Below are 24,100 nucleotides of genomic sequence, written 5' to 3' on the forward strand. Positions count from 1 at the left end.
ATGGATATCAGACTGGCTGAAGCCACTACCTCCCTGAAGACACTGCCATTCAATAGAGCTGCCTGCCTCTGTGTGACTGGCAGATTCTGGCAGACAAGATTTTGGGCTCCAAGGTTCTTAATCCCAGGAAAAGGTCTGCCATTGGACCAAGTGCCTGATAGAACAAGATGCGGCTGGCCTTTGTTAAAAGGGCCTTCACTGGGTTGTCACCAGCTCTCCAGCTCATAGTCAAGATCCCCACCACCTATATAAGTTTCTGCCCAAGATTTCAATTTGATCATTGTGCCAAGGTACTTCAATATTGAGGAAATGGTGGAGAAGAAAAATGACAAGAGATGTGAAATGAAAGAGCGCAATCAGTCAACTGTCACACCTCAGCAGGCGTACTTATACTTGTGAACTCAGCAAAGATGCACCAAACTCAGTCATTGCACTGAACCACATTGTTACAAAGGCAAAACGGTGTTTTCATCTTTTCAACTGCCATAGCAGTGTGACTTTTAATCACTTCCCCAGCTTAATGGAGGGCTGTCTTAAGGAGGCACAAATAGTGTCTGTAATCTGGAAAGAAAACATCCATCCTCAAAGAATACCATGATTCCAGGTTACTGAAGGTGGTGGACTTGGCAGTGCTTTTGCACTCCATTTGACCTCTCTCACTCCCACATTTTAAACAAAAAGGACAATTGGCTCACAACCAAGGACAGGTAAGTATAATGTCAATCCCTGAGAGATTTGCAGCAATTCATCAGTTAGCCATCTCAGAAAAACCTGTCACTTAAGAATAACTGGGAGCCCAAGATTGAACACGCATGCAGAAGTAGGTACCCAGGGAATTACAATGGTCTTGGATAGCAAGAACACATTTGCTTTGTTGCCAAAGAAGTGCGCTTATTTACTGGTGAGATGTATGCATGATTTTGGGAAAGGCAAGGAAATGTCAACATAAAAGGGAACAGAATGAAAGGGAAACAGCCTTGGAACTTATGCAGGAGAGCTACATGTCAGCATGCAACTGATTTAAGTTTGATGCCAAAAGTGGTCTCTACTGGCAGGAATTATTTGGCAGCTGAATGGCTCCCTTTTGTGTTATACCGACATCTCTACAGCAGATGGCACAACTCGGTTTCTGCTTTGTGAAAGATACATAGCCCTTTTGAATAGTGCTCTCGATTACAGTAATCCATTTAACATCTGGTGGCTAGGAGGAGGGAGGGGTGTTAATTACACCAGATTGACACCAACGATTAACTACAGTGACTACCGTGACATCTTTTGTAGTAGTATTCCTGATTACCCCCGAGAGCCGAAGAACAAAGGGAGGGGGAAACAACTATTGACTTGAAATGCAAAAAGCCTTTCATAGCAATTCAAAATAACTAACATTCTTAATCATGCAACTTGAAGAAACCTATGAAAAAAACTTTAATTATTAGAGTGAACTTAGTTCTTTAAAAAAACTCAAATAACTGAAATTAAAACGCTAAAAATCCACTGAAATTTCACAGTTTTGTTGGAGGTCTAAAATGCTTCTGGTCCTTGATACCTCTTCCCCAAAGTCTTCTCTCATGCAAGTAGCCACAGGATAATAAAGTGGGGAAATGTAGCTGGACACAAAGACCCAAGGCTGACTGTGATTTATATGTGGGGGGCAAACGTGCAGCAGTTGAAGATATCTACTTCTAAAAAGGAATATTGGGGACGATTCCCACCCTGCACCCCCCCCCCCCCCAATATTCTGAGCATCTGATTTGTGGAAAAACTGGAGTAATTCACGTTGGTTTGTTCAGCGGGAGTTCACACTAGAGTCTCCCAGACTCTGTGCAATGCAGAGGCCACCGGTGTGAATATCATTAGATTTCAGGAAGCTGTGCCTATTCACGCTGGAGAGGCTGAAATCAGCAGGCCTCTGCCGAGTGTCGTCCTCTCTTTTGTTGGCCAGCTTGATCACAGGCCGGCCCGGGACACCCACAGTGCTGCCCCTCATGGCACGATCCCTGGACTCCAACCATTCCCAGGCAAGCCCCGAATCTCCCCCTCCTCACCCTCCCCGGCCCGATATCCACACCACCACCCCTCTCCCAAAGAATGACGATCTCCCCCTGCCCGCCCCCAGCTGACCACCTCCACCTTCCTCCCCCCACCCACCCGATCACTGGCCTTCCTCCAGCACCACCTCACCCTGATTGCTATGCAGAGCGGCAGCGGGACCCCCACCTCTATCCCCACTATTTCTGTGCAGAGTGGCAGCTCGTTGTGCAGATCGCTCCCTAGGCCCTGCCCCAATATGCCCCATCCATGGGCACTTCTCATGCACCTGGGCATTGGCACTTTGCCTCTTGGGAACTGCCATGGAGCATGGGCTGGCATTGCCAGGTGCCAATGCCCAGGGGGCACAACACCACCCCCAGCTGACCTTCTGGGGGACCCTGATTGCCACCCCACCCCCTTCACTCCACCAGGGTAGGGCTGCTAGCTCCCTGAAAGTTGGGAGCTACTGTATCAGGCCAGCTAACACAATTTAAATAGTATGCAAAATACTACTTAAACGACAGCCCACCTCCCAGCTGATTTCCAGCACCGCACAGATACAGTTGGAATTCCAGGCCTGGGAGGCACAAGCGCAGTGCGAATGCTCGTGGGAATCCCGCAAATCGACTGATGAACGATTCTCCTGGCCTGCTACGCTAAAAGATTAATGCAGCAGGCTGGGATAATCGCGGCCATTATGTCTGGTTAATCATAATTAATTGTGGATCTCTCCTTCCCCTACATTTCATAGAATCCCTACAATGCAGAAGGAGACCATTTGGCCCGTCAAGGCTGCACCAATTCTCTGACAGAGCATCTTACCCAAGGCCCTATTCCCATATTATTAGCCATATTACTACTTAAATGCATTACAATGCCTGAATGCCAACAGATAATTAATAAAAATACATTCTCTACTGCTCCAGCCAAAATGAACTGCAACAGGGAGCAAGATTGGTTTGACAAGGAGAGGAGGTGACAGGGTGGTGGTATGGCGGCATCTCAGGAGAGTGGTTTGCTTACTATTCACTGGATTGGCCCGTTAATGGTAAGTAATGCCTGTGAATCTGGAAATGTTAGGGCCCATTAATAAATAGAAAGAAAATGCTGAGAGAGTTCTTCCTTCAACATTGAAAAGTGAACATGATTACATGTAAAAGGTGAGAAAAAGTAAGCCATACCAAGGTTCTTGAGAACACGGTCCCTCTCCAGCTGTGTATCCCGGATCTTATTCTGCAGCAGGATAAGTTTTTCTTCATACTGCTGCTTCAATATCTGCAGGCGCCGCTGGCTATTCTCCAGTTCATCAATGAGCTTCTGTTTGATTTCAATCTCACAAGTTATGTCAGCAAGGTCAGCCTGATAATTAACTGGGAATGAAGTAAAGAAACAGGGAACCATCTATTAAACTACACCATTAACACAAGTTAACAATCAATAATTCATATTTCAAGACTACACTACAGGTTTAACTACAATCAACCATTTGAAAATATTTAAGACAATGAAATGTTGGAAGCTCACTAACAAATAAAGCAGCATGTGTAAAGTGGCAGCTCTGACTGAACTTTAAACATATGTATGCGATTCCTCTGCGCAACCAGGAAGTGCAAATAAAGCTAAATACCACAATGAAAAGCATACATCTCAGCCAGCCTGTGCAGCTCAGTTACACCCAGAGTTTCAACGTGTAGAATATACATTAAAATGATAATGAAAGAGATTTGGACAATATTGGCCCAGAACTTCTGATCTCCTGGGTTTGTGAGGGATGTCGTACCCCAAAAGGCATGGTGGAGAAGCCTCCTGGAAAACTCCATGCAAGGACTGTATGGGAAGTGCCCGGGATGTTTAAACTTTCAATGGGCAATTACCCTGCACCAGGAACAATCCAATACTCTGACTTAAATCGTAAACTTTGGATGGTTCTGACTCTCTCAGCAGATCTGGGCAAGTCAGAAGGAATAAAGCCCCTTCTAATTCCTGGGTAGCTATAGCACTGAACCAAACCATTCCCACCCGCCAAAGGGACTGGAACTCAAGTTCTGATCCAATATCTTTCAATGCAGTGAACTAACCAAGTTTGTAATACAGAAACTGCAACACTATTCAGTGCAATATTCAACAGGCAGAGAAAATGTGCTGTTAAGAAATTGACAGGATGTGGGATATAAAGTTCAGCTCAGGGCCAAACCCATGCAGAAGTCAGAATACCTGATCAAGCCTCAGCAGGCAGCCAGGATACACCCCTATGAAAGGAAATCTGTTTTTTTTTGATTCAGAAAGAAACACAAGTGGATAAACCTTAGATATTATTTCAACCCTGACAAAGACGGTAATCCTATGGACTAGCTAAACATTGTGCTAAATCACCTAAACACACACTTACTCCAGAACACTCAAACTGTTTCAAAATTAGCTACTCATTCAGTTCCTCTTGCAGGTGTCAATCAGCTTAACTAAGAGTTCACACCACATATCTATTAACTTTTGAGGAAATGGTTTCCTTAAGTCTCATCTTGCCCGAGGCTTGTCAACATTGCACCAATGTTTTCCTCCTATTTTGCAATCCAATAGTAAACTAAAGGATATGCATCTACATTATTTGTAGAATTTAAGTTTGCTAGACTCAGATTCCTCTTCAAACTGCACTCAATACTGGAGGACCAGATTATTTCAAGTATTCTTTTATCATGTAAAAGGATCCTCCAAAAGGGCCTAAAAATTGGAAGTTGCTTAAATTGGGATACAGTCCAGGTACAGTACACCTGCCCAATGAGGCTGGTGGTAGGAATATTGGTCTTTGGTCTCCTTAGCACAGCAATGTGGATGCCAGTTTGTGGCTTGTGCTACCAAATAAGCCGGTTGGACTTTAACCTGGTGTTGTGAGACTTCTTACGATGCCAGTTATGGCCACAGAAGCAGCTTGCCAGTCACAAGGCAGAGCAACAGTGACTGACCAAGATGTCAGCCAACAGCATCAAGCAAATTTGTGGGTGAGACGGAGGGGATGAGGGGAGGTATGGAAGGTGGTAAGTAGAAGCTGGCAGCAACTTGCAGTAATGAGGCACCAGAAAGTGCAGTCCTGTTCCTCCCAGCTCGACATTAAGAGATATTGACTTCAATTTTCATAGAAAATAGGACGGCGGCATAGTAGCACAGGAGGGCGGCACGGCAGCACAGTGGTTAGCACTGCTGCTTCACAGCTCCAGGGGCCTGGGTTCGATTCCCAGCTTGGGTCACTGTCTGTGTGGAGCTTGCACATTCACCTCGTGTCTGCGTGGCTTTCCTCCGGGTGGTCCGGTTTCCTCCCACAGTCCAAAGATATGCAGGTTAGATCGATTGGCCATGCTAAAATTGCCCCTTAATGTCCTGAGATGTGTAGGTTAGAGGGATTAGTGGGGAAAATATGCAGGGATATGGGAGTAGGGCGTGGGTGGGATTGTGGTTGGTGCAGACTCGATGGGCCAAATGGCCTCTTTCTGCGCTGTAAGCTTTCTATGATTCCTGTGATTCTATGAAATGGGCCTAATTCTACTTTCAGGCAGGTGTTCTGGACAACTAAAAGGTGGGTTAACCTATATAGGCCATGCACTTCCAGCATAGACCGAACAAATATACACCAAATGATATGTTGGACTTTGTAGTATCTGGTTTTTCCTGGAAAATATTTCACTTTTTATAACTAGAGGCCTAACAATGAAGAGTATTTCCAATAAATAAAAGCAAATTACTGCGGATGCTGAAATCTGAAATCAAGAGAGATAATGCTGGGAAATCTCAGCAAGTCTGGCAGCATCTGTAAGGAGGGAAAAGAGCTAATGTTTTGGATCCAGATGACCCTTTGTCAAAGCTTTAATAAGGGGTCATCTGGACTCAGACCTGCTCAGAGTATTTCCAACTTGTCCAAATGGTAAAGATTCTTTGACAGTATCTAATTTACATAAATTTGGTCTCTCTTGCCAAATTAATAAATACACCTATTTTTGTTTCATTCCTTCTGAGCAAATGTTTTCATTAATCTTACTTTCTAATCATCTTTGCTTTCTGATTCTTTCTTATTTGTTCACACAATGCGGGCATCGCTGGTTAGGCTGGTATTTTCTGCCCATCCATAACTGCCCTTAAGAAGATGGTGGTGAGCCACCTTCTTTAACCGCTGTCGTCCATGTGGTGCAGATACAACCACGGTGCTGTTTGGGAGGGAGTTCCAGGGACTTTGACCCAGTGACAGTGAAGGAACAACAACATAATTCGAATTCAGAATGGCGTGTGGCAAAAATTTGCTGAATAATTCTCTTCGGCTTTTAAATTATTTTAAGCTCTTTGTTCAGTCACTGTGGTAACGCCATTTTTAAATCATTTTGTTTTTAAATTGACTTGCATTTATATAAGGCTTTTCACAAACTCAAAGCATTCCACAGTGCTTTCTTTTTGCCACTGACCAGAGCGGCCTAACTCCATCCAAAATTTAATCTTTAAAGTTTAAATTTTCTTCTGTTTTCAGTCCAACTTGAAGTCATTTTAATGAGTTGAGCAAGTTCCATTGCAGCTTATGATTATCACCTTTTTCCTCTGATTCTGTATCCGTTTCATCTAGGCTTCCATCACTGTCAAATTCTTCATCATCTCCACCTTCCTCTTCTTCACAGCAACTTTCTTCTTGGTCCTCCTCCTGAAATCATATCAGGATATAATATATATGGCAGGAAGGGTAAATAGTTAAGAGGTTTATGTGCATTAAAACTTGAAAACATATATAGGCATGTATTTTTATAGTACTTCAGCTGCACAGAATCTGCTCTGTGCAATATAAAAATGCATTCTCAGACCTAAATGGCCTCATTCCAAGACTGCAATTCAATGTTTAATGATGTCCCAGCCCGAGGAAACATCTTTTCAGCAACACTCGATGAATTTTATACAAAATGCGGGCGGCATGGTGGCGGTGGTTAGCACTGCTGCCTCATAGCGCTAGGGACCCAGGTTCAATTCCAGCCTCGGATCACTGTCTGTGCACCTCGCATGTTCTCCCCATGTCTGTGTGGGTTTCCTCCAACAGTCCAAAGATGTTCAGGTTAGGTTGATTGACCGTGCTAAATTGATCCTAGTGTCAGGATGATTAGGAGGGTAAACGAGGGTTACAGAAATAGGGCCTAGGTAGGATTGTGGGTGGTACAGACGTGATGGGCCGAATAGCCTCCTTCTGTTGTGATTCTATGGGTTCTATATCATTTTTCATTCATTCCAGGGAAAGTTAGCCTACATTATTCAATATCTCCTCAAAGGATACCCTCATCCCAGGAACCAATCTAATGAATATTTGATATAATGGGTGGAATTTTTCTGTCTGCTCACCACAGAAATTGTAGCGGGTGGGACATGGACCATGCAAAGGCCCGTTGACCTTGGGTGGGATTTTCCAGACTTGGAAATCCCACCCAATCTCTCTATAGTAAACATGTCCTTTCTTTGGTAAGGAGACCAAATCTGAAAACAGTCTTTGTAACTTACTGTGATTTATTTGCTTTTGAAGGGCCATTAAAATTACTCAGGTTTTCGATTCCTATTTGTCCCAACTGATCTGTTACTTGGGGAAAAATTCTCCCATCCTACCCGCAGCGTGCTTAATGGTGGGTGGAAGCAAAAAATCTAGCAGGAACCAGAAGGTCAGAAACCCGCCAATGTAAAATCACACTGTAATGGTGGGTTAATGATGGATCAGTCTCCCCACTGGTTGGTGGTATGAACACCATTTGCATTCATTTACATCTCATGAGTCCTTATTAAAACGGGATGTTCTGTTAGGCCTTCCAGTGTTGAAATTACATCGAACTAAAACCTGATCGATAAAGAGTGGTATGCACAAAGCAGTCCTCAATTTGCTAGCAACTTCAAGGCGAGTGCAACAAGCTGCGCTGCCCCTGATGTGTTGCACAGGACTCTGCTGGAGCTGACCGATTCCTACCCTCCATCACCATGCCGAGCTGGTCTTCATGGATAGCACTGTGCTGCTAGATCCATGGACCCTCCTGTGTCACTGACTCAAATCACTACTGCGTCTGAGGTTGGGGAGTACTGGGGTTTCCTTCCTGCTGGTATCACACTCAAGAGTCTGTCTGGATAACACAGTGCCACGTGTGGACTCATGCAAGTCCAAAATACGACTGGGTGGTTTGCAAGGTGAGGCAGTGGATGGGGGTGGGAGGGTTGACCTGACAAAGATAAAGGGGCAATGTGGATGGAGGAGGGGTCGAGGGAAGACTGAAGGGAGGGAAGCTTGACTCCAACAATACTGCATGAAAAACCCGGAAACGATGGGGTCAAAGTGATAGCACATTGTTTACTGGAGGTAGCTGGATGAAGACGCCTGATAAAGTGGGTAGAGTGGGTACAAATGGGGCATGGGCACCTTGCAGGTGATAGGTCGGGGGAAGGTGATTGAATAGAGGAGTAGATCTCTTCTTGAGGCTGCTATCCTTTTCCTTCTGGATTGCCTACATCGTGCACAGTCTAGTGAAGACAGCGGGGCCGGAGAGAGTGCTGGACTAGTACTTAAATATGGTGCCAGGACCTTTGAAGCCACCAGCTGATGGTGGGCAGATGAATTAGCTGCCCGGTGGTTTGAAGAGGATCTCGCTAGTGCATAATTAATAAGGTTCCAAGTGCAGAATCTGGGAAAGGATCCTGTCATTCTGCCCAGTAAGAAAGGTGCTGTCGGAACCATCTGTCACTGCATTTCATCCCAAAGTGGGAGAACTCCACTCTTAGTTCCTTTAGGTAACAGGAGCCTCCAGTTGTAATAACTTCCTAGAAAAGCAAGGTATCTGCACTTCTGTCTTTGGTGTAGGTATGAGGGTGCAAGAGTCTCTAACGCAGTTTGATCCATCTAGCATTCCATGATTGGCCCTCTTATAATTCTTGACAAAGGTCAAAAAGGAAAGTTTCCATTGAGTTAGCCATTTGTGGCAGCAATAGTGAGGGTATAGCTAATAAAAAAAAACAAAGACTGACTCAGAGGTAGACAAAAACTCAGACTACTGTGCTTCAATCTCAGCTTGAAAAATAAATATTTTAGAATTATTTGTCTTTCCTTACCCCTTCCACTTCATTGTCATCCGTCTCTTCCCAATTCTCTTGCTGTAGAGCTCTTCGTTTCTCTTTCACTGGGCTTTAAAAGAAAGTGAATACACATCACAAGCAAATGGTGAAATGTTCTCCAACTCACAACCTATAAAAGTTTCTTCCGTTCAGCGATCTTGTGTTTTGAATGTGAAGCTTTGACTTTTTCTAAAGCACAATTAATATTGCATCTTTTATTTGAAAGGACACATAAGCAGAGATGACATGCTGGCTATCCCTTTATTGGTGGAGGTCAAAAGATAAAATAACGATAATATATTGTAGTTTGCTTGGCTACCTTTTTGTTTTACATTTACTGTCATCATATCAGCAAATAGGTTCTAGGCAAAAGAGCAGAAGTGGTTTAAGAACATAAGAAATAGGAGCAGGAGTAGGCCATCTAGCCCTTCGAGCCTGCCCCGCCATTCAATAAGATCATGGCTGATCTGTCATGGCTCAGTTCCACATTCCCGCCCTCTCCCCATAACCCTTAATCCCCTCTCTTATCAAAAACCCATCAACCCGCGTCTTAAAAATATTTAGTGAGGTAGCCTCCGCCACTTCAACGGGCAGAGAATTCCAGAGATTCACCACCCTTTGAGTGAAGAAGTTCCTCCTCAACTCCGTTCTAAACCGCACCCCCCTTTATCTTGAGGCTGTGCCCCCTAGTCCTACTATCCTTTCTGAGCGGGAAGAGTCTCTCCACCTCTATCCTATCCATCCCATTCATCATCTTATACGTCTCAATGAGATCTCCCCTCATTCTTCTAAACTCTAACGGGTACAAGCCTAGCTTATTCAGCCTCTCCTCATAGCTCAACCCCCTCAACTCCGGCATCAGCCTAGTAAACCTCCTCTGCACTCCCTCCAAGGACAAAATATCCTTGTGTAAGTACGGCGCCCAAAACTGCACACAGTACTCCAGCTGCAGCCTCACCAATGCCCTATACAGCTGCAGCAAGACCTCCCTACTTTTATATTCAATCCCCCTCGCTATGAAGGCCAGCATCCCATTCGCCTTCCTGACCACCTGCTGCACCTGCAAGCTGGGTTTTTGCGACTCACACACAAGGACCCCGAGGTCCCTCTGCACCGTCGCCTGCTGCAGTTTTTCTCCACGTAAGTAATAATCCTTCCTACCATTATTCCTACCAAAGTGGACCACCTCACACTTGCCAACATTAAATTCCATTTGCCATTTCCTGGCCCATTCGCCCAGCCTATCTAGATCCTTCTGTAGACTCTCCACACCCTCCGCACAATTTGCCGTTCCACCAATCTTGGTGTCATCAGCAAATTTCGACACCCTACACTCAGTTCCCTCCTCCAGATCATCTATATAAATGGTAAATAGCTGAGGCCCCAGCACCGACCCCTGGGGCACTCCACTAGTCACCATCCGCCAATCCGAACAGCACCCATTGACCCCCACTCTCTGCCTCCTATTTGACAACCAATCCTCTATCCACACTAACACCCTACCCCCAACTCCATGCCCCCTGACCTTCTGCAATAACCTCTTGTGAGGTACCTTGTCAAACGCCTTCTGAAAATCAAGAAAGACCACATCCACCGGCTCTCCTCTATCCACCGCCCTAGACACATCCTCATAGAACTCCAGTAAATTTGTCAGACACGACTTCCCTTTAACAAAACCGTGCTGCGTCTGCTCTATCAAGCAATTCCTCTCAAGATGCCTCGCTATTTCTTCCTTGATGATGGATTCTAACATTTTACCTACAACAGACGTTAAACTAACCGGCCTATAATTCCCTGCCTTTTGCCTGGCACCCTTCTTAAACAATGGCATAACATTAGCCGCATTCCAATCTTCCGGTACTTCCCCGGAATCCAGCGACGTCTGGAAAATAACCACCAAGGCATCCACTATCACCTTCAAAATGCTGATTCCTCCAAAACACGTAGCAGTAGAAATAATGACGCTAGTAAGACAAATATAATTTATGCAATGCCTTGTCTGAGTATAGGACGTTCCAAAGAACTTCACCGGTAAATTAAGCACTTTTCAAGTATAATCTGAGCAGTGGTGTAGGGAAATGCAACAGCCGCTTGTGTGTGGCAAGCTGCTAAAAACCACAATGAGACAGTGGATGGGTTTTTGAGCCCGCACTGTCTGCGCACAGGATTGCTGGAGGGGGCTCAAAATTCGAAAATCACAAATCTCGTTGGCAATCTATAGGATCCCTCCAGGGGCACAAAGGTGAGTATAGCCCCTGGGGAAGAGGGACATGGACAAGCAGTGCCCTGATGCTGTCCCCGACAGAGACTGGCACTGCAGTGCCAGCCTGGCAGCACCAGGGGTGGACCCTGGAAACAGCCTCATTTTGGGGTGGGCACTGAGGGGAAATATGAATGCCGATGATGATGTAGGTGGGGGTTGTTATTGATGCTAGTGATTATGATGTGAGACAGGGTGGGGTAGAAGGGCTGCTAGTGATGATCATGGGGGGAAAAGAGTCCTCACCTTGCTCCCTTTGCGTACACTAATGCTCTCTCTGATGCTGGCTGTGGTTCGCACCAGAACTATGCGCGTGTATACAGTCGATGCGACTTTGAAGGTAAAACAGTGAAAAAAAACTGAACACAGTGGAGCCAAGTTCCACAGTCCAGAAATCTCATGCATTCCGAGCTGAAACCTGATGGCTTCTATTATGTTAGTAATCCCCTCCAGTGTCCAGAGAACCCCAATCTGCAAACCACTAAAGCACAGCATAGTATGTCACCTCTGTGCATCCTTTTAGCTCATTCTACTGTGAAATTCATTGTTTTATTAGATGCATGCACTATCTACGAATGGCGCACACAATTACCTATTTCTTTTTCGTATCCTTTCCCTTTTCTTAAGCAGCTCCAAGTCTTTTTTTGCCATTTCAACAATCTCAGAAGTGTCAGATTCCAGAGAAACGCCAAGACTGGACATCGAAGAGCAAGGCATGGGAGACAGCCCCGCTGCATATGGAGACCTGGATGTCAGCCGAGAGACACTGCGCCGGAGAGACTCATTCATTGCTTCGCTCTCCAACAGCTTAGTCCTGTAACAAAATAGTCTTTACTTATCAGAGGGCTTTGAGAAAATATTTCACTCTAAAAAGTAAATTCTAAATGAACAGCATAGTCTATATGGCAATGGAAATCATCACTATCGTTCAGATGAAAATAGAATGAAATACTTTCAATCCTTCAAAGGCTAATACAGAAAATTTGTGCATCTGAACAAAATAAACATTAAAATAAACTTCTGTTTTTTCAAGATGAAATGGGGTCCATGGATATAAGTTGTTCTTTGATACAAAACTGATCCAAAAGGAACATTTTGTTATGTGCATCCTCTCTGTTCAGGAGGTGCAAATAAAGTTAGTTCAATAATACATGCAATCGAGTATATGTTTGTAGTACTCTGCAATAATCAACAAAGTGCGCATATGGTGAAAATGTTTATTAATGTAAAAAATGACAGTATCCCTTTCAGTATTCTTACAGTTAACGTCTCAAAACATGCAAGATTTTCATTTTATGGCCTTTTTTTGCAAGTTTAAGATCTGGAAGATGAATAGTACTTTGTTAAGATTAGTTCAACTCCATTTGGAGTGAGTTTACCCAGCAGATAATGATGATCTGCTCAATCATTAAGGACTGAATTCAGAATGGCCTGAATGATAATTTCACTTAGGCATCTAAACTAATGCAAAGACCCTCATTTGATCAGTCTGGGCATGGTTTTAACAGAGGTGCCAGAAGTAAAAGGCTAGTGTACTGACTTACTGCACCAGTTAGTTTCACTCACCGCATCTTGATTTTGAAAAAGCTCTGAAGCTAGGCAAAACTCAAAACCACCAGTTACAATTTTGTTGGATCTCAAAGAGTAAAAATGACAAACTGTGAGAGCAGCAGTGTAGGATGCCTTTTTGCTAGATAAACCTTTTCTATCAAACTTTGAGAATACAGGGATGGAAAATCAGCACCAACATACTGAAAGTATATTGTTTAAAGTTCATGGACCAACCTGAGATCCTGTATTTCTCGGATATAGTTTTGAATTAATGAACCTATTTCTTCGTTGTTATCTCCTAGAGAGAAAATGGAAAAGACAAAAAGTGAACCATTTTGACAGACAACATGAAAAAAAATCTAAGTGCAACCATTGGCAAAGATCCATGTACGTGTATTTTATGTTTTAAGTGCAGCATCACGGCCAGGTCATTTACGCTACAGGACTATCTCTGACGGTGCAGTTGGCATGAAATACAATTTGAATCTCTTAAATTGGCATACTACGATACAATACTTTTAAGTACTTAGGGCAAATACACCCCTTTGCTTTAAGACCAAGCAATAGGCACAACCAAGAGCTCTTATTCCAGTGTCAATAATCTGATTAACCAGATAATGAATACACAGAAACATAGAAACAAGAAAATAGGTGCAAGAGTAGGCCACTCAGCCTTCCAGCCTGCACCATCATTCAACATGATCATGGCTGATCATGCACTTTCAGTGTCCTATTCCCACTTTCCTTCCACACCCCTTGATCCCTTTAGCCGCAAGGGCCACGTCCAGCTCCCTCTGAGAAATACAGGTAACAGTCAATCATATCATGAGTAAAGAGCTCCATTTCACAAGGCTACTCAAAGACCACATAAAATTGGCGGAACAGAAGAAGGTCAAACAAATAAAGCCATGATTTAATCATCACAATCAAGTGGTATAAATTGATGACTAATGATTTAATTCATCAGATATAAAGCACACTTCATTCAGCAAATGACTGTCATTAAACATGTTATGGAAACCATTTTATTTGAATTGGTTATGGACCATGGGTCTCGTGGCTTATTTTAAACAAACACATTCTAAAGAATCCCATCATCGCTATTGACCTTAGCTAGTAGAACTTATGATGATGTGTTGAAAGCTGAAAGATATTAGATGCATTGACCAGAACAAGTGCCAGAGTATGGTGACTAGGAGAATTTCACAGTAACTTCATTGCAATGTTAATGTAAGCCTTACTTGTGACTAATAAATAAACTTTAAACTTGATTTTAAAGTTGCTCACTCAATAGCCTTTTGCTCCTGAACTATGCTGTAAGAAACAAATCAGCAGAACTTCCCACATCTGGTGACAGGATTAGAACCTAAAAAGCTTTACCTAGAATGATTTGTGAAGCTAGGGTTCCAGTTGTGATAGAAGACATCAGCTTAAATCCCACTGCCATGAAATTGATAAACTCATGATCATTTTGTACCATAAGGGGAACCTTAAAAGCAGGAATTAAGTGAATGCTAAATACAAAAGGTATCAGAACACTCCAATAGCACCATAACCGATTGGCTGGAGAGTGGCGAGAATTGCTGATTAAAAGAAAAATATTAACAGAACAGCATCTATGACAACTAATGAGGTAAATGATACCTGCGCTGGCTATTATCTGAGTGGCTTCATTACTCAAGAGCTGTGTCACCCTGTTATTTAGTGCATCAATTGTTTCTTGCATGGCTTTTACTCTCATTCGCAGTGTGTCATTTTCTTTCTGTAGCATTGCATTTTCTTGGCATAAATCATTGTAACCTTCGGAACCATCTTCACCAATGACTCGTTTCCCCTTCAAAAGGCAAGCAGATAGGAATTAACAATAGCATCTTTGTTTACTCTTTTAAACAGTGAAGGTGATCAGAATATTTAGGTCACAGATTTCCAGAGTGCATGATAGTTTAAAATCTAGTCACATTCTGACAAATCACAAAATAAAGTTGCCAATGAAGCTGTCCTTTCAGAAAATGTAATGATTTTAGACATGGCACATAAATGGCTATACGGTTAATATGCATAACTTTTGTGTTTATGATACTATTTTGCAAGCAAAGATATGATGAGCCAAAGATCACTTTGCAAAGAGTTGAATCCATCTATTGATGTGAACAATCGTGGAATTCCTACAGTGCAGAAGGTGGCCATTCAGCCCATCAAGTCTGCACCAGCTCTCTGACAGAATATCTTACCCTAAGCCCCTATCCCTGTAACCCCACATATTTACCATGGCCAAACCATCTTAAATACACATCTTGGAATACTAAGGGACAATTTACCATGGTCAATCCACCTAACCCGCACATCCTTGGACTGCAGGAGGAAACTGGAGCTGGAGGAAACCCACGCAGACACAGGGAGAATGTGCAAACCCCTGAGTCACCCGGGGCCAGAACTGATCCAAGGTCCCTGATGCTGTGAGGCAGCAGTGCTAACCACTGTGCCACCACCGCCAACCAATAAACAGATTCTACTACTTGACTCTATTGAAAAGATGAAACCAATGCTTATCCAACATGGTGGCAATTAATGCCTAGACTGCTATTACAAATGCATGAAAATCCAAAGCGAAACATACATTTTTAGAATTGTGTGCACCAATCAACCTCTGGTTTAGCCTGAATCCATTATCTAAAGGATTATATCATTTGCAGAATTCTGATTTTGTTTTTAAGTGATGAAAGCCCCCAGGCCCACTGCTTCCTAGAGATCAATTGCCTACATTTCTTACCGTCTTGTATTCCATCAGCTCCATCTGAAGTCGGACAATCTCGGCTCGCAAGGCATTGATCTGCTGGCTGGTCTTGTCTTGATTAACCACAACTTTGTTCTTGATGTTACGGGCTCTGTTTGCATATTTGAGCGTGTTCAGAGTTTCCATGAAGTCCCGATCTGATGGGCTTATGCAAGCAATCATGACGGTTCGACTATGAGGAATACAGTAATTTTCAACCCTTTAATGCACCCATTTAGTAGTGAAGGACAATTTTCTTACAATTATCATTCTTCACACACTTGGAAAAAACAATTTTATGAGTTTAATAAAGTTCACATGATTAATTTAAGGAATTGAGTAGGAGCTCAATGGATGCATAGCTACCCAATTAGGCTGGAGGCTTTTCATGAAGAAGGAATAAAGATATAGTTGATGAATAACATTTTAACAAATTATGCTGTATTCAATATTTACTGTCATAGAAAATATCGGCGCACTTGCACTGATAAAAGAGAACACTTGTTATTTCCATTACAGACCATATTCCTATTATCCTTCCTCCAGCAGTTTCCTAGACTTCACCCTGCTTCCTCTGTTTTTAATCTTTGGTCTGTTTCTTCACTTGTCTGATCAAACCCTACTTTTCCCACGGGTTCTGCAGACCGCTGGTTGTCAGAAGTTCAAAATTATTACACTTTTAGGCTCAAAAGTGCTGATGCTTCTTCAAACATATTTTATACAGCTCTCCCAAGTGGCTGGTGGACTGATACATTTTTGCTCAGCACTTGACTGCAGTGCAGCAGAAAATAAGCACCCCCAATATGTACATTCCTTAACAGCTAGTTTCTAGCATCGGGGGTCAGTTAGCTGGCTTGTGATGCAAAGTAATGCCAACAGCAAGGGTCAATTCCCTTACCAGCTGAGGTTATTCATGAAGGTCCTGTATTCTCAACCTTGCCCTCGCATGAGGTGTGGTTATCCTCAGGTTAATTCATCACCAATCAGCTTTCCCTTCCAATAGAGTAGCCTATGGTCATCCGGGATTAGGGCGACTTTACATTTTATCTTTAGTTTCTAGCTCTTTCGGAACAATGTGACAATGTAACAGGCTTTAGACCAAACTTTGCTTCCATGTTTACTCATCGACTATGACTCCTTCAGGAGCTTCTTATCCATAATCTTGTCCTCTAATAGCTTATGGGTCAATTTCTATGTCTTGAACAGTTGTCCTGAACAGTTGCTGGATCAAAATCCACTCCAAACATCTACATTTTATTTCTCTGCAGTTTAATATCATGAGGTTTCACATCAAGGGGCCTCAGACTCTTAATGGTACTGGCTAATACTTCCTCTTAATAAGTCCTTACGCGAAAGGTCTTTCTTAAAATGCTCTGATAATCATTATGAACTGCTTGATATATTCCAGCATCCTCTGTGCCCATTTGGTTCACACCAGGACTGGGGTCTTCCACCCTTTTTTTCATCCATATCTTGGCTCTGTGCTGTTTTGTACATTTCTTTATATCATTCATTATATCACAGCAGAATGATGTGCTCCAGCACATCTCCTACCCCAGGACTAAGTCTGCTTAATCCTTCTCCTCTTTCAGCATTGATTTCCCACACAACTTTCTCTTTGGCTGACATCTCAGGTTCATGTATCTCACCCTGTAATTCTCTTAGCATCTTTGTCCTATCACCTATCATGATACATACTCATTATTGGTTCATTCACACCAATGGTCCTATTCTAATCAATATTTCAACCATCTCACTTTGTGGAGATTAAATTCCTCTAACTTATTTCCCTTGTTCTTCTGTCCCACCTTTTCTAAATCTGTCAAGTAATTAAAACTTTCCTACCCGAAATCACCACATAATTTGCGCCTTCACAATTAAGACTTTGGCCGTTGACAAAGGCAGTGCGGTTGAATTTTAGCCCTGATATGGCTTGATTTATGGGCTAAAAATCTTTCCACTTCAGTGAATTGTCCTGACTTAGCTGCACATTCTAGCACTTGTGTGTTCAAACTGCCTAGGTGAGGCCGAAGGGCCTTTTCTGCACTGTATACTTCTTTGAATCTAGGTGATGATGTAACTTTTTTGACACATTCTCCTCCTTCAGGCATCTCTAGCTCTATCTGTTCCGCCTTTCACTTGAAGACCTTCTCTCTTAGCCTTACTAATTTAAACAGAAATACACATTTCCCAAAGCTGCTCTCTGCTCAATATCTCCATTTTTGAGGTATCAATCACCAATAAGACTATCTTTCACCTCTTTGCCACCTTCCACAAAAATTACACCTCCTATTTGTCTTTGGTTACTCTTACCTTCTACTTCTGGAAACATTTCTTTCCATTGCTTCCTCATCATTGTCTTCAACAACATCATTCTGAACAAGTTAATTCCTCACAATCTCCAGTCGCAAATGTTTCTATTAAATGTTTCTATTTCTCATTAAAGTTCATGGTTTGTAGTGTAAGATATTTAGATAATAGAAGATGTGCAAACCGCAACCCCCCCCCGCTAATTTATAGGTTGCTTGGAAGGTTATTTTTAAGACACTTCACGGTGTTGTGAAATGACTTTCAAGTTACCACTGCAAAGTAGGTATTTGTTTTTTTCCCCCCTGTTAGATGATGGAAATAAGACAGATCCTCTACTATATAGGTCTCTTGCTCTCTTGTACCTGTTTCCTCCCAGAGAATCTTGAAGAAGCCTGGTCAGTTTGGAGTCTCTGTATGGCACATGATGACTCTTCTTGCTTTGGTCTCCCAACGCGCTAATGACATTTCCCAGTGACAGCTTGCGTCAAGGGGAGAAAAATAAGAGACGCATTAATTACAAAAATTTAGGGTTAATTTAAACTTATGATTTCATCAGTTTTGCACATCACCAAGATGGTTTCTTCAACTAGGGTTAAAAACTATAGATTTTTTTTAGATCCATGTTCTAATGATGGATTAATAAATAATTCTAATGATGTTCTAGGAAGAGGTAAACAATGTGCATTTCTTTTATCCTTTTTCACTTGTGTTCAAAGGTACATTACTTTAAATTCCGTACTTACGCAAAGTAACAATCAGAAAAGGACTGTGTTAACATTAAGTACCACTGGGTGGTACTGTACACAGCTGCCGAACATTACACAGCTTAATGACAACATTTGGCAAATTGCAATACTCGATTTCATGCATAACAGCACAAGTGAAAGACAAAGTTAAAATAGAAGTTTGAGGAGGAGGTGATGTTTATGATTTATAACCCATGAGAATATTACACTGATGATAGAGAATATATTAAATACTGAAGTAAACCTGTGTAGTACCCACCCATTAATATCTGTGTCATATAAAGAACAGGAAGATGACACTGTGTGCCTTCCTTGTACAAGGAATTTGTTAATTTGACAGAGCATCATCCTCGCTTTATTTCCTCATTATTCTTGGCCTCTACCCATCACCTTTCAATAAGTACAATCACTGGGCTTTTACACAAGTCATTAACATTTTAGTCAGGGGCATAGTTCACAGTGCAGGGTCATATTTAATATCATTTAATCTCTCCCCTTTTAAATGATCAAGCAGTCTGTGCCAAGAAAGCAGTCCATTTAATTGTCAAGTCTGAGTACCATTAAAGCACATGGTGACATAGGAGTGTTAACCAGAGTGCAGTTAGTTCTGTGACATCAGAATTACTGGCTTTCACCATCACTGAATTTGCATCATCGATAAAATAACCTGCATTTCTACATTTCAGTTTTTATGTTCTCGGGAAACCCCAAAACATTTCAGTTGCTGAATTATTTTTGATGTGGTACTTTATTGGCAAGTACAACAGCCAGTACAGAATATACTTTGAAACATTTAGATATATTATGTGTGAAAGAAAAACAATAACATTAGATGGAAGTTATTGAAATGTGTTCACTGGAACCCTCCAATTATCTCCATAACTTTTCATTGATTATCTATAAAGGACTGTTGCTTTAAGGAATTTTATTTTTGTGAGTTTAACAAAGAATCTCCTTGGGGGAATGTAAGACTAGTTTTAACTGTGTAAATGTCATCATGTGTGTTTAAGTTTCATTTTCTTTATGTTAATAAATGTTTTAATTTAAAATTTCCAAAAGCACGGCTGGAATTTGTGGCTCCTGACTCCAGTGCACATATTCCCATTTCAGGTGAGGTGATGGTCTAAATGGTATTATCGCTAGATTATTACTCCAGAAACTCAGGTAATGCTCTGGGGACCCGGGTTTGAATCCTGTCATGACAGATGGTGGAATTTGAATTCAATTTAAAAAATCTGAAATCAAAAATCAGAGCAAAATGATGATTTCACTATTTTTGAATTGCTCTTTGCAACTTTCTGCATCATCATCACATCATCTGAATAAATCAGTAGATTGGTACAAAACCAGTCTATAAGTATACATTTTAAAAAAAAATGTCTAATAACCACTAGCTAGAGTAATAATGTTAAAATCTGGTACCTAACAATAGCTGTTCCCCCGCTCCCAAATCAATTAGCATAATTGAACATTTGCCACTTGCACTCTTGACAGTTCTACCACTAAAGAGAGTTGGCTGGGGTGAGGGTGATGTGCACAGACCACGGAAATATGTATTTCTCCAGGCTTGACAACCTGCAGGCTAAGTACTGCCGACCTGCAGCAAGCAAATGCATCACAGCAACTGCAAAGGGCAATATTTACATTTTAAAACTTTTAAAGTATAGCCAATCACAGATAGAAATGTTAAAACATGGAAATCCACAAGTGCATTCTCTCACAAATCCATTTCTGAATGATTGTATATGAAGATATACCAGCAAAACTCAACGTTTGGGAGCTTTTCTGATCTACACTCGATTATAAATTCTTAAATTCTGTATCCTGTTGCTGATGACTAAGACTGGGATATTCTGACCTCACTGCTGCAGGAAAGCTATTATCCACCGGCAGGATCGTCTGGTCCCACCAGAGTCTATGACTATTTCTATGGTTCGCCCACCGCGCCATCAGGGAACCCACCACAAGGGGCCAACTTCATTGGGACCAGAGGGTCCTGCCGGTGGGAAGGGCAGGAAGCGTTGGGCCCGTTTTTCTGGTGGGTCGGGTTGGGAGATGCGCGTATCGGCCATTTTGCAGGTTTCCCGCAAGTATTTACGACCTGCGCGCGTCTCCCAACTGGAATAAAACGGCACTGCTGGGAATGCACAGAAGTCCAGCAGGAAGTGAGGTAAGTAATTTGAATATGTTTTAAATGAAATTTCAACGTCATTTTAATATGATTATCCGTTCCATGCTGGCCCCGATAGAATCTCCCACCCTGCCAGGTGTACTTCATTCTGACAGGGTTTAGAATAGCTCCCCACGTTCAGGGAACTAGCAGGAGACCACATCAGAGTGAAGGGGGGCCCCCATTACTTCACATAATGGCATAGGCAATGAACCAATACTGGAAACTCCAGCACTGAACATTAAGTACGGTTATGTGCAAAGTTTTTAAAATTGTGAAACACACCGACTTAAATCTTGTAGAAAAATGTTAGAGCATAACCTAAATTAATCGCGATGATGATGTCTTGCTCAAAAATGTCAGCTACATTTGAATTCATACTTGGCTATCCTGGATAGAAGTCTAACTTTATCTGTTGATATTTATTTATGTTGTTACCTTCCTTGAGGATTTGTGTCACAGTCCTGTGACTCCACTATGGAACTAGCTGGAAACAAAAGCTTTCCTATGCTCAGCCAATGAAAGATATTTCAGAGAATCCCTCCACTGCAGGAGGCGGCCATCTGGCCCACCGAGTCTGCACAAACCACAATCCCACCCAGGACCTATTACCCTGTGAATCCCTCTAACGTATGCATTCTGGGACACTAAGGGGCAATTTAGCATGGCTAAACGGTACATCTTTGTACCGTGGGAGGGAAATGGAGCAACCAGAGGAAACCTACGCAGACACAGGGAGAACATGCAAACTCCACACAGAGAGTGGCCCAAGCCGGGAATTGAACCCAAGTCCCTAGAGCTGTGAGGCGGCAGTGCTAATCACTGTACTACCATGCCGCCCCAAATTAAAAGTCCTTTCATAGACATTATTACAATTCGCATCTACTTCGGGAATTCATTTATCTGCTTTCATTATTTTCAATTCCTGCAATCAAAATCACCTTTCATTAATAAAACAAAAGGAACACAATGCTGCAATACAGAGGCAAGGTCATTATTCTATATGACAGAACAGCTACAACACATGGACTGCAGCGGTTCAAGAAGGCAGCATACCTTCGCAAGACGGGCAATAAATGCTGGCATAGCCAGCGATGTCCAAATCTTGTGCATGATGAATAAAAACACTAGTTAACAAGGATAATCTGTTTTATAGATTTCTATAAGTTTTCTTAGAATCATAGAAATCTACAGTGCAGAAAGAGGCCATTTGGCCCATCGAGTCTGCACTGAACACAATCCCACAATCAACCTAACCCACACATCTTTGGACTGTGGGGGGAAACTGGAGCACCCGGAGGAATCCCACACAGAGATGAGTAGAATATGCAAACTCCACACAGACAGCAACCCAAGCCAGGAATCGAACCCAGGTCTCTGGCGCTGTGAAGCAACAGCGCTAACCACTGTGCTACTGTGCCGTTCATTTTAGTTTGACTTAATCACAGAAAATTTATGTCTGGATCCGTTAGGAGTCTGATTTATAATGATATATTATAACAGGTAAGGTATTTCATGTTTGGAATGTAAATTAATGCAAAGCATACAGAAACAAAAGCATCCTTCCTTTAGCTCAACCGTGCTCAATGTTAACCTTCCTCTAACAATTGGCAGAAGTGGATTGGTCGTGGATTTAGTACGTGAAATGCATATAAATGAAACATCAGCTTTTATTTTCTTTATTCTTTCATAGTGTCTCAACCCAACCCTAATTGCCCTTGAACTGGGTGACTTGCCAAGTCATTTCAGAGGGCAGTTAAGAGACAGACACACTGCTAGGCATCTGGAATCATGTGACCAGACTCAAGAGGGTATTAGTGAATCAGAATGATCTTTACAACAATCGACAATGGTCTCTAAGATTGAGATTGGCATCTAATTCAAAATGTATTAGTATGTCATGATGGGATTTAAACCTTTGTCCCTCAGAGCCCAGGCCTTCTGTTTGCTAATCTCGTGACATTATCACTACACCATCACCTCTTGTTGCAGCAGTGGTTCTTCTTATAGGAACTGACTGTGGAAAGATAAGAATTTTCCTTTTGAAGTAATGTTTGGTGTTAATTCACCGCAAATCTGAGGTTCACTTTGTTTTGATTTGATTTATTATTGTCACATGTATTAACAGAGAGAAGTATCGTTTCTTGCTTGCTATACAGACAAAACATACTGTTCATAGAGAAGGAAAGGAGAGAATGGAGAACGTAGTGGTACAGTCATATCTAGGGTGTAGAGAAACATCAACTTAATGCAAGATAAGTCCATTCAAAAGTCTGACAGCAGCAGGAAAGAAGCTGTTCTTGAGTCAGTTCGTACGTGACCTCAGACTTCTATATGATTATCCTGAAGAAGCTGGAAGAGAGAATGTCTGGGGCACGTGGGGTCCTTAATTATGCTCACTATGGTTTAATTATGCAAATTCAGCAGTATACTGACGGGTTACTTCAATGGCATTGGAAATGGCAAAGGTTTACGGCATACCAATGTTTTTTCCCCATGATATGGAGAAACATGTAAATTTTGGACACCTAAAGAATTTTTATCTGGTGCCTTTAACTGTATTTTGTCAAAATCGTGACTGCTTGCTCAGAAGGTAATGACCTAAGTATCTGAAGGACTGGGTGCATCTCCCAGAGCGTTCCTTCTTTCTTCACTCTTGCATGGGATTGTGCCTAATTCTGGGGCTTTGCCAGTGGAATGCAGTTCCAGTTCATTCGCTGTTGGTTGGATTTCCCAATTTATTGCCATCATGGAGTTCTTTTCTCATGAAGAAAGGGAGCTCTTGTTCCTGGGATTTGCTATGCTGGCATGTTGAAATGGCTGCTGTAGGGCTGGAAGATCCTAACAAAATCGAGAACGGGGTTAGTGCCCTTTGAACTTGTGATTAGAAACCAATCACTATGTGCTACAGCTGCTGATGTTTGAAGTGTTGGAGAAAGGAGCTTGTTAAAGGGCTTTTTCTAAGTGAGGATGGAAGTAGTTACTCAATGTCTGTGTCTGTGCTTAACTGTTTATTTGGCACAGTGGTTAGCACTGCCGTCTCACAGCGCCAGATATCCAGGTTTGATTCCCAGCTTGTTAGGAGCTGTATGGAGCTGCGCGTTCTCCCTGTGTTTGCGTGGGTTTCCTCCAGGTACTGTGGTTTCCTCCCACAGTCA

General features: G+C 42.3%; 1 protein-coding gene across 4 annotated transcripts in view; it reads right to left on the reverse strand.

Annotated features, from left to right (window-relative positions):
* The window catches only part of kif21b (kinesin family member 21B), a 159,092-nt gene that overhangs the window by 61,991 nt on the left and 73,001 nt on the right, over positions 1-24,100 (reverse strand). For all 4 annotated transcript variants that reach the window (XM_080210033.1, XM_080210034.1, XM_080210035.1 and 1 more), the window contains exons 7-14: positions 18,389-18,504; positions 15,714-15,909; positions 14,588-14,777; positions 13,178-13,241; positions 11,985-12,206; positions 9,130-9,202; positions 6,598-6,706; positions 3,213-3,401 (exon numbers count right to left, since the gene is read on the reverse strand). In XM_080210033.1, the coding sequence (XP_080066159.1) occupies positions 3,213-3,401; positions 6,598-6,706; positions 9,130-9,202; positions 11,985-12,206; positions 13,178-13,241; positions 14,588-14,777; positions 15,714-15,909; positions 18,389-18,504 (1,159 nt within the window). The remainder of the gene's footprint in view (positions 1-3,212; positions 3,402-6,597; positions 6,707-9,129; positions 9,203-11,984; positions 12,207-13,177; positions 13,242-14,587; positions 14,778-15,713; positions 15,910-18,388; positions 18,505-24,100) is intronic.

Source organism: Carcharhinus amblyrhynchos, chromosome 22 (genome assembly GCF_965287045.1).
Source record: "Carcharhinus amblyrhynchos chromosome 22, sCarAmb.v2.hapA, whole genome shotgun sequence".
Lineage (NCBI taxonomy): Eukaryota > Metazoa > Chordata > Chondrichthyes > Carcharhiniformes > Carcharhinidae > Carcharhinus > Carcharhinus amblyrhynchos.